A 12,069-nucleotide genomic window follows, 5' to 3' on the forward strand; every position below is an offset into this window, starting at 1 on the left:
AACATGAAATAATACATATTCATTGACATGAAAAGGTTTGAGAACCCTTGGGTTAGGCTGTGAGGAATGTGATATGGGGATACATAATAAATGTCATTGGCTTATGTTTGGAGAGTAAAATGTAACCATTTGACTCTCCAAACATAAGCCCTGAGTGACAGGGGTAGATTAATTTCACCCCAAATTAATCTAAACACTTTGATATTACTATGCTTTTCTCAGTAGCTACGTAAACACTGTCAGTTACGGAGCATCGACCAAATATGTATAAAAGTCACTAAAGTCTCTTTCTTGCAAATAAATACTGTGGTTATTGAAACAAGTTGTGTTCTTTCTTGTCACTTTCAGTTTTTTTTATTCACTTTGTAGATGCCTTCATGTTAATTGTTACCAATTAGAATTAACACATTATAATTGATTTATATATATTTGTAAGAAATATACAGCATTCTACAGTATAAAGATAAACTATTGCAAATATAGTTTTCAATTTGAATGTGTGTTGGTTTAGTGTGATTACCATAACTGTATACAACAGCACCACCCTGTGGTGAATTGTGGCTACTAACTTCATGGAAATAGTCACTCCTGCATTGATTGATTGATTGATTGAAGAATTTATTAGAAGTTTGCAATAGAAAAAAGTACAGTTTCATGACAGTACAAATCACTGGTACAAGGTCAACTAAAAGGAGATCCTAGAAAGCCGAGGCTTATTTCCACAGGAACCACACTTTAAGTATCTCATATAACATTGAAAGACAGACGGATAGAACATAGTACTTTATCTAGGATAATATCAGTTTCAAAAGCATAACATCAAATACAAAGGCAGAAAAAATAATAATAAAAAAAGGGGGGGGGGGGCATGGGGGCTTAGGCTTAGTCTATTTACAAGTCACGGGTAGCAGCTGTCTGAAGGTGACTTTTCATACCAATTTTGAAGGAGGCTAGGGATTTGCTCTCCTTTAGGGCTTGAGGAAGGGCGTTCCACATGTTGATGGTGTAGCAGGAGAACGAGTTATCTTTATCAAGGATGCCAATAATTCTGCTGTTGCCATCATTGTCATTTTTATTTTCAATACTCAGCTCACTCTTTTATGCAAGCTGTGTCTTAATTGGTTGACTTACAACCATGACCATGATAAAGCTCAACAGTACATCATAGTGCATCAAAAGAGAAAAGCTATACTGACTGACTAGCTATGATTTTGTGGACATGGACAATGACAATAGAGAACATTTCAGATGTATTGAGACAAATAATACATATTGTATTTTAGCTGGTTATTTTACCAAGAAAGTGAGAGAGAAAATGCTAAATTCCAAACATTACAACAGCCATTAGGCCAGGGGTTCCCAAACTCAGGGTCTCAGGGGACCCCATGAATATTTTTTTCATCCGAGGCACCCCTACATTATATCGTCTTTGTCAGGTGGAGACCTTCTCTTTTTGTGTTATTTCAAAAATGATTTAAAATAGTGAAAATAGCAGATCTACAAGCACACAACGCCTCACGATGCGAGGCGTTGTGTGCTTGTAGATCTGCTCGCGAGGCGTTGTGTGCTTGTAGATCTGCTATTTTCACTACTTGTGTGACACTTTTGTATGATGAAGTTTTTATTTTAACAAAAAACACACATTTGAAACTTGGAGGTACAAGATTTTTGCCTGACAGTGACGATATTCATAATTTTCACTCCCAGCACCTTATATTTATAGCATATTTTAGAGATTATGTTGCGAGGAAAACGTTGAGATAATAGCCATTTTGGTTAGAACTGACTGAAAATAACTTTGTACTTCAAGTTTAAAATGATACAAAATATTTTTTGTGTCGAAGTGTCAAAATAAATTCCAAATACTATCAAATGATCTCGCGGCACCCCTGGACTGCCATCACGGCACCCCAGGGTGCCCCGTCACCCACTTTGAAAACCCCTGCATTAGGCCATAGGCATTACTATACAGTACAGTAGAAGAGCTTAATTAGGATAAAGTCAAGAGTTTTATTTATGAACTTTGCTGAAGGAGTGAGTAGTAGTAGTAAAATGTTTATGTGAGTGGATCTGTAGAGTAAAATGATTCATTTTAAACCGGTTGAGCAGCAAATATCTTTACCTATAATCAGAGTGAGACGTTAATTCACCATATAAAACAAGACAGGGCAAGACACCTATGCTGACATGTCAAAACAGTCTGTTGGTTAGGCAGTTATAGCTAGCATTCCTTGGGTATAGTTGAGGACTGGCCAACATTGGGTAAGGTAATCAAGATATTACTGGTAATTTTTATTTATTTATGTTTTACCTTTGTTAGAAAAAGGCCACTAAGAGACTGACCCCTTTTTATTGTCTTGCTTCAGAATCAAAGATAATCCTGATTTATAATCATACAACAGATATAAATAAAGCATTGCAGCACATCCAGTCATCACCGTGTAATGCTTCTGTTTCTTGCTATGAGTATAATGTAAATCTTTGATTTGTATTTTTCTCCTGGCTCTCCCACTATTGGCCCCATCCCCCTTTCTTTCTTTTCCTGGAAAACAACAAAACGATTTTACAAATTTCACTCACTGATTTACACCTGAAAGGCTGTGATGTGACAAATAAATCAGATTTATTGTACTGCAGTTGTAGTTTTGACTGGAATATAAACATATGTTTATGTTGGAAAATAAATAAGCTGATAGAAAATGTACATGAACCCTAACCCTACCATCATTGTGAATGATCCCCTGGCCTGAGCAACTACCATACTCAGTTTCCAGTGAGGCCAGGGCTGCCCCCTGGTGTGCGATGTGTGTAGCTGCATCAGTGTGATTGAAACAACTGTAGACATCAAGTCAAATATTGAATTAAAATATAACATGTCTGAGGGGATCTATGAAATCATTCTTATGAAGGAAATCTCACTGCTGACACTACACTCATGAAAAAAATAAAAATAAAAAACACCACAGAGGGTCTTCAGGCCTTTCAACGCAGAGTTCATAGACATCTCCTGACCACCCCTCACACTGTTGAGCTGCAGTGAACCGTATGATTGGCCAAATGGCCCCAGAAAACATGATTTTAAGCCCCATTTTCTTTAAAGAATTGCCGATCTACAAGCTCACAATGTCTGTGTCACTCACTCACTACGCACTGAGCTTGTAAGCTATTTTTGTTATGTTTAAATAGGTTTTTAATAGTTGTAAATTTGGTAATTTTGGCCTATGACATTCCCAAAATAGGAATGTTGGGTGTCTAATAACTGCATTGACTCATGCACTACAATGACCAATGGTACATAGGCTTCATAGCAGAAACAAAATGGGGTAGATTTAGTCGGGGACCCAGTCCCCAAAATGGGAGGGGACCTGTGATTTTCTGCCGTACTTTTTATTTCTGTTAATAAAAAGGTGATGATTGTGGGTCCCCGACTAATTCCATGCACTTCAATATTATTGGATTATATTATATTATGGATTATATTACCCAACACGTCTGAAAACTTGCTAGCTTTAAAGTTGACCTTCACAACTACTGTGGATATACCTAAATCCTTATTAAACTATCTTGTTCTGCATTAGTTTAAGCCTCAACATAACATTAACATGCATAATGTCAACAGTATACATGTATACTCACTCCTATACTGTCATTAACCTGCTGTGTACTGCGTCTTATCCAACTGTGCTACAGTGTTCAAAAGTGGTAGGTTGTTTTTAAAAAAATGCCACTTTCTGGACACAATGGATTTGTCATCTTCAAACTTACTTTTCACCCATTCTAGTTGAAGGTGGGTCAATTAAGGGCACTCCACTCATGTTTGATTGGAGATACAAAGAATAGGACAGAGGCGCAAACAAACATCAGAATATGTAGTGAAGTGTCATGGGGTTCTGATATTTAAGGGTTAATACTTAATAGATTTTCCCAACAAAAATGCACCTGCAATGCTTGTACAGTAAGTTGGCCATTGTTGCTGCATGACAAAGTATGAACCAGTCTTTAAAGGACCATTTCACCTCTGGGACAACCAGATCTTATTTTATTGTTGTTTGGGACAAGATCAACACAATCCTGAGTTATATTGTGTGTTCAATCTGTGTTTTTAGGCTGGACTCACACATATGCGTGAAACATCTTCTCCGTATCGTCTGAGAATGGCCACTGGGAGCGCCGTACTAATGCATTGCCAATGGAAAGTTGTTTGGTTTTTTGTCGTTGCCGTGTCTCAAGCTCAACCGCAGCCTGTCTTTTGGCCAAGAGACACGGCAACGACAAAACACCAAACAACCTTCCATTGACAATGCATTAGTACGGCACCCCCAGTGGCCATTCTCAGACGATACGGAGAAGATGTTTCACGCAAATGTCTGTACAGCGCCTCAGATGTTTTAGAATTTCAGCATGCTGCAAAATGCATCATATGATGGTTTGTATCTCAGGATTGTGTTGATCGTGTCCCAAACAACAATAAAATAAGATCTGGTTGTGCAGATCACCTGGGACAACTCCAGGTGAAATGGTCCTTTAATGTGACATCACAAGTTCATGGTTTGCCTTAGGGCCACATCAGTCTGAAGCATTTCCACTAGATGGCGCCTAGTTATACATCACTAATGAATCTTTATTCTAGGTTGGAATGAAAACGTGGCAACGCTTTTGTCCCAACACCAATAAATGGTGCCAATGTACAAGGTGAATGCGACTACACATTAGTTATTGAAACAAAAAGGTGTAATTTTTTTATGTTTTAATAACTTATCTGGATCAACCTCGGTACAGAGAAAAGTACAAGACGGAACAAAAAAATATAGATCTTACATAGTGCCAGATAAACAATGTGCGTTGTTTTATTTCTTGTAATTTAAGAGTTGTAACGTTAAGCCTGAACGTTAACTGTTAACAGAATGGTGTTTTATGGGTTATAAATGTCCTTAGGCACTCCACAGTCATCACAATAGTCTGCACAAAATGGTCTGAAGTGGACCTTCTTGGTAGCAGACATCAGTTGGCCATTTTAGATCTTCCCGGGGAAACTTCCTTCCTCCAACTGGTCATCCCACTTTTGAACCTAGAGGAGATGTATGAAAGATTAGCTTTCACAGAGAAAAAAACAAACAAACAAAACTATTCTTGGACAATCAAACACTTGGCAGAAATAGCTCAAAACACGGTGGACGGACATGTCCTAATATAAGTTAATTGTTCCTTTTAAAAAAGTATTTCCAAATTTAGGCTCATAATGAATGCATCTTAACTTCAACGAGCAATGCATCAAAGAGTTTTATTCATATCTGAAGAACAGATCCTCTATTAACTCATTGACTGGACCAGCCGAGCAACCCCTTCACTGCCTGGCTTCGCTTACCTTTTAACGTGGGCGCTAGAGTTTCCATCGTGCGCGATCGGACACGGACTATGCATCGTGCGTGTGCGGTTATTTCATCAGCTTTGAAAATCTGTCCAGCCGTTGCCTTTTTGTAAGCCGTGTTGTATACACAGAAAGCTAACGGGCGGAATAGAGTATGGACTAGGGCTGTCCTCGACTCAGGATTTATGGAGTCGATTCGAGTCGCGGGGGTTAATCCGACGCGTCGACGAATCGTTTTATAGTCTACTTTGTATAAAAAAAAAAAAAAAAAGTGTTGCTTTAAACCACGTCAACATAATACAATAATACATTAAGAGATTAATTGAATACACTGTGTTTTCGGTGATATCGGTGCGCGAGCACAAATGTTATCTGCATAGCAGTGTACAACCATAGAGTTATAACACACCGTTAAAACAAATAAAACATCTCCGCTGTTTCAACTCTGCCCCGTCTCTCGGCAGCGTGCAGTAGAGATGAGACATTCGCGAACGATTCCGCTCTCTTGAACGGCTCTTTTAAATGAACGATGGGATCCAGTCCGCAGTCGCGGGACACAGAGCACTGACAGAGTAATGAGTCAGTGTCGAGAACGGATTCATTTCAGAAACGGATCATAAAAAGGTGGAGGCACATCTCCCGCTAGAGCCAGAAGTGTGGACATGTCATGGACGCAAACACAGCGAAACACAATCATTCATCATGGATTACAACACTGGAACAATTCAGAAGCACTTTAATTAGAAAATGTAACTTGTAGCCTACACTTGTGTATGTTAATTTGACTTTAGAAGATTGTTTACTTCGTGGACGTGCGTTTGTGCTGTGGCAGGAGGTTATTTAATATGGGATTTTGACAGCGTGCCTCCTCCTCTTAACGGAACACCGTCCCCGGCTCCGAATGTTTTAACGAAGCGGCGGTTCTGAACCGTTCTGGCCGTTCTGTCTCACTTTCACCCCTACGCTGGTGCGAGACAATAAATAACTGTTCGCCAATTGCTACTTCTCATTGGAAGTACATGACACCAGTCCAGCAGTGCACCGCAGTAGGCTAACTGGTGATGTAAAAAATATATATATTTTCGCTTCGACTCAAACAATTGGCGTCGATTCGCGGGGCTTAAAACGACGCGTCGATTCGTCGATTTTTAGAGGACAGGCCTAGTATGGACCATCCTGCTTCCGGTTTTGTCCGGATGTTAATGGGTCCGTCTCCATAATGGGTCCGTGTTGAAACCGATCGTGGAGGATTAGTTCCGGCCTATTTTAGTTTCGCTACGATAAAATATATGTTTTTAATTAAAGCTTATTAAATCCTCGGGTCATCGGGCCTGGCAGAGAAGCACTACAAAGGTTTTTTTTTTGGCAGAGATTGTGTTAATGTTGAATAGCCGACAGTTGCAACATTGTACTTTAGGGACGTCTGGGGTTCATGTAGTTAACACACCTGCGAACAGAAGTGTGCCTTGCACAAAACATAAAGCACACAAATGGCATTTAAAGGCAGGGTGGAGTGCATATTTAAACCAAAGAGCTACAATATCACCACTTTAAAAACATATGGCCCATCCAGTTTGTTGATTAAATGGAGAACTTTACACACATGATGTTACAGCCCAAAATACAAAGGCAAGCCAGAACAGACTGCTGGCACGCTAACAGCTACAGTATGTGAACCGTTTGTCAAGTTGAGGTCTGACCAACCCTGCAGCCCGTCTACAGATGAAGGATTCATAGGGCATCAATACAAACACTGCTCATACTGTAGGCCACTAAACAACTTTGGGGAGAGTGTTGTTTGAAATATCTAGCAAATGTTTTGTTTCAGACCACAGGATAGTGAAGTAGATAGATGATGTGCAGTAAAACAAACAATAGCCAAGTAAAAAGCATAATATGGGAATATCCCTGCAAATGTTTTAGTCAAACTTTCTCAGAAAACATTGCGCTGGGAAGTTAAGCTGAGTGTGCCAGCTTAATGTCCTCAAACTAGAGGCATATAGTTATTTTAACTACTGTAACTATTTCATGTCAATTGATGCCCAACTGCCCCATCACTGGATGACTGCCCTTCAAGACTATGGAATTTAACAGTTTCAGTTCCAGTTGTTCTATTAAGCTGTTCCAAAACCATAGTCGTGTTTGGAGATACAACGGTATAATGGGCCAACCACTATAACAATATGGTTTTAAAAAGCATTCTAACCCAAGTAGATACTACAGAATCCACAGCACAATTATAACGACTTTCACTTGAGTGCTTGACGGCCCTTTATTGTGTATAATATTCTACATATACAGGCTGATATACTGCAGTTGCAGAGGATCTCTGATGAATAGCAGCTTGGTGAATAATACCTACCCAACTTAAGGGACAGAGGCTCTTGTAGACTCTCTGGTACCACTCACATGGAGCCACATCCTGGCCTTTAGCCTCCAGAGCCTTATTGCACCTGTGGAAGTCTGGAGTGGAGACAGAAAACAACGGCCATTCCATAAGACATCCAGTAGCAACAAACATATTAGATGAACAGAATGTTTAGCCCAACCAACACTGATCAAAGTCCAATATGAGGCAATAGGTATCGGGAGGGATTAATCGGACCACTATGAACAAAGGGCCCATGACGCTGACGTCATGTGAAATATTGCTGTCTCCAATGATAATCAGCAGCCCTAGTCTGTGTGAACAACTGGTTTCCTCATGCAAGCATAAACCTTGTACATACTAGATAGACACAGCATTGGCCACAGCATTGGCCACTGGTCCTGGACCATGATGTCAACGACTCAATGTTGCTATCATAATGACACAATTGACATAAATCCCATGGATTTTAGTAAAATAAAATGTGACGACTGACAAACATCAAAATCAGTAGAGATTTCAGCGACATATTTGATTTCAATTGTGGACAGACAGACCACCTGCGTCAATAGCTAGATAATGTATGCTCTATGTGCATGCATAGAGCATACATGCATTAGGAGGCACACCTAACTCCTAGTTCCCTGCCCATATGAACAGTGCGTTGACTCAATCGCTCTGATGAACAGCAGCAGCTAATGAAGTACCACATTAGCTAACGGTGGTAACAAATGAGGTACAGTGCTGGTACTTCATCCACTGCAACAGCTATGCATGAGTAGCATGCCCTGGATGGGCGCGGGCAGACAGTGAGTGTCAGGCAGCAGAACTCCCATCGGTAACAGGAAAAGCCAACCTCAAACAAAGTCGACCCAAACTCGTTTCCCAACGGGTCTGTGGTCTTAAGCTAGATGCAGAATAGACACAAATCTAATCTTTGCTTCTGGGGGTCCCTGGAACAAAATATTTTTCGTGGCCAAATACATATCATTATGGGGGTCTTTGACATGACAAAGTTTGAGAAACAATGATAGCAACATAAGTTTTTTCAGGAAAACTGTTTAGAAGACATTTTTAGAATGTGCCTATCAGTGGTTAAAGACCCCCAAAATGTGTTTTTGGCCGCGGACCCCCATCTCAAAATATTTTGTTCCACGGATGGACCCCTGTTGCAAAATATTTTGTTCCAGGGACCCCCAGAAGCAAAGATTAGATTTCGGTCTATTCTGCATCTAGCTTAAGGCCACAGACCCGTTGGGAAACGAGTTTGGGTCGACTTTGTTTGAGGTCGACCTTTCATGTATTCCTCCCATCCACTCCCATGTTAAACAGTAAAGGCTCTACCGAAGCCGTGCACAAGCGTTGAATTCAACGCATGTGGATCAGCACAGCGTAACTGACTGTCAGTCAATGGGACAGACCTAAACGCCCAGAGGACTGGTACTTTGTTGACACTCCCATCAGCTGCTCAAAGTCAAAGTTCAAATGAACAGCAGGAAATGCAGCTACCAGCGGTATAAAATACTTTAAGTGACGTTCATATGCAGTTGTGTTAAACGATATACAACAAGCTGAATTGATTTTGAAAAAGACACCGCTTTGCTGAAGGATTTTATTAGCATCCGAGTCTTCTGAGCAACAGGAAGGCACAAAATAATGCAAGATAAGACTTATTGCTTAGATGGTAGACCTCTTCCCACAGTTGCCTGCAAGGAGCTCTTTAGGTTCTGTAACGTATTGAACTTGAACATTGTGCACGTCTACAGAGCAGACACAACATTTTAGTATAATCACAGAACCCTGTACAGTATGTCGACGGACCCTCGCAGCCACCCAAAGCTTAACCAGGCCGTAAGCCTCAATTCTACCACTGCAACTACTCAAATGCTTTTACGGGTGGTATAAGCTAGCTTGTATCACCTACCTAGTTTGTATAATTTGTATAATATAATGGAATCCTTCAGCAACGGCAAGTGTAGTGTGCGTTTTTTGATTGATGGAGGATTTCTTAGAAGGTTGCATAGGAAAATGACAGTACAGTTCAATGGTACACGGTCAATTAAAAGGAGATCCTAGTAAGCTTTACAGCTTATTTACACAGGATCCCTTTATGTAAACAACATAAGTGACGTTGACATCATCATGCAGTAGTTTGTATAAGATAAGTATGTTTCAATATCACAACATCAATGGCTCACCTAGGTAGTTCTGGAAGCAGTTCTTGGTCTGGTTGACGTTGGGAAACCGGGCATCAAAAGGCGCCGTCCTGTAGTTCTTGATCTTCTGTTCAATGGTGTCGGCCATCTTCACCTTTTATAGGTCCAAGACTAAACCTTTAAAAATCCACCCTGCAACGAAAAAATCACACTCTTGTGAACTGAGCAGTGGTGTGTGTGTGTGTGTGTGTGTGTGTGTGTGTGTGTGTGTGTGTGTGTGTGTGCGCGCAACAGCGCCCCTCCCTTAACATGTGTGGTCAGAAAAGGTTACTGCAGGCTACAGACAGACAGACACGGAGACAGACAGACCCACACACACGGCCACGTATAGGAGCGTTGTGACCACCGCTCAAAAACAGGTCATTATTATTCTCATTTTCAAGACACCTCGTTTTAATTTGATTAGTTTAAATTAGATTTCGTTAGATTAGATCAGCCTCAGTCAGTGGTGAAAACTAAAGTATATTTAATTAAAATGTGTAGGTATTTCTGCTTTAAGTACATTTTGAAACCAATATTTTTGTTGTACTTTTACTCAAGTAAATGTTGAATTCCTGGACTTTCACTTGTGACAGAGTACTTCTACATTGAAGAATACTTTTATTTAATAAGTGAATGCTCCATCACCGGCCGCAGCAAAACACAGCAAGGGTAAAGAGCAGACTGTCAGAGTCACCTGTCATCTGACCTGAAATGACACCAACCAACTACCGCTGTTTGCTAAAGTTAGCCATACCCGTGCTACACCAAAGTCACAACGGAATGGACTGAAATTCATCTCAACCTAAATGAATATAGATATCCAGACATGCAGACAAACCTTGTAAACACGATATAATTAACAGAGACAGACACTTTAGCATGACTGCTGGCTTGCTAAGTGCTAAACTTAGCAGTTCGATCAGTTAGCTGACTTGGCTAACCTAGTTAGCATGTGGTACATTTTGATCATTAAAACAACTAAAGACCAAATCCAAGCTATTATTCCATCTTTTCCGGCGTACTTGAATCAATAACCAAAGCCACAAATCACCAGGTTTTCAGATAAGGAGTGTAATTTGGAGATATAGTTGTGGACCAACCTTGAGCGTTGAGCTGTTTACTGGCTGGTTTGATGTAACCTTTTATCAGGAGAGATGTCCTTCTAGTCTGCTGTTTCCTGTGCTTTATGGCAGGCTGGACGCAGCCAAGGCGCGCTGCTGCCCCCCACAGTTTGTTTGGGGAAATACACGATCATGGGAAGACAGGGAAGTGTGTTTTGATTGAGAGGTATTTATTAGAAGTTTTGCATAGGAAGAGGTACAGTTCCATGACAGTACAGTTCACTGATACACGGTCAACTAAAAGGAAACTCGGGTAAGGCAAAGCTTATTTCCGCCGAGATCCTTCTCTTTAACACATACCATTACTATGCAGATATCTTCAGCCGAAAAAAGGGTCAGGGGGAGGGGGAGACTGATTGATTGATTGATTGAAGACTTTATTAGAAGTTTGCATAGGAAAAGGTACAGTTTCATGACGGTACAGTTCACTGGTACAAGGTCTACTAAAAGGAGATCCATGAAAAGACTAAGCTTATTTCCACTGGAAACCATTGACCTTTCATGTATTCCTGTAAAGTAAGTAGCCTACGTACATTTACTCAAGTACTGTACTTAAGTACAATTTTGAGGTAGATAGGCCATGTATTTAGGCTACTTGAGTTTACAACTTCTGCCCTATATAAATTTCGGCCATTTGTAAAATAGCCGATCTACAAGCTCTCAATGTGTCGCAATATGAGCTTGTAATTTGTAGATCTGCTATTTTCAAAAGATATAGCCCTACATTTGAAAACTTGAAATTGGAGATTCTCCATAATGAGTACTTTCTACTTTTGGTAGGCCTACTTTAAGTACATTTTGATGTAAATACTTTTGTACTTTTATTCAATGTTTTTACAGGACTTCGACATGTAACAAACTATTTTCGCAGTGTGTGTGTGTGTGTGTGTGTGTGTGTGTGTGTGTGTGTGTGTGTGTGTGTGTGTGTGTGAGAGAGAGAGAGAGAGAGAGAGAGAGTGAGTGAGAGAGAGAGAAATAGAGATACAAAATGCTACAGTTAAATATATTTTTTCC

The 12,069-nt window shown here is 40.2% G+C and overlaps 1 protein-coding gene across 1 annotated transcript; it reads right to left on the reverse strand.

Moving 5' to 3' along the window:
* Positions 1–4,732: 4,732 nt before the first annotated feature.
* Positions 4,733–11,095, reverse strand: cox6b2 (cytochrome c oxidase subunit 6B2). The gene is made up of 4 exons (XM_080737538.1): positions 11,035–11,095; positions 9,935–10,084; positions 7,731–7,831; positions 4,733–5,068 (listed from the first exon to the last, which is right to left on the reverse strand). The coding sequence occupies exons 2-4, from the start codon at positions 10,038–10,040 to the stop codon at positions 5,015–5,017; spliced, it is 261 nt and encodes an 86-aa protein (XP_080593664.1). The 5' UTR covers positions 10,041–10,084; positions 11,035–11,095; the 3' UTR covers positions 4,733–5,014.
* Between the last annotated feature and the right edge of the window lie 974 nt (positions 11,096–12,069).

The sequence above is a fragment of the Nannobrachium achirus genome (assembly GCF_963921795.1).
Source record: "Nannobrachium achirus genome assembly, chromosome: 2".
In the NCBI taxonomy this organism is placed as follows: domain Eukaryota; kingdom Metazoa; phylum Chordata; class Actinopteri; order Myctophiformes; family Myctophidae; genus Nannobrachium; species Nannobrachium achirus.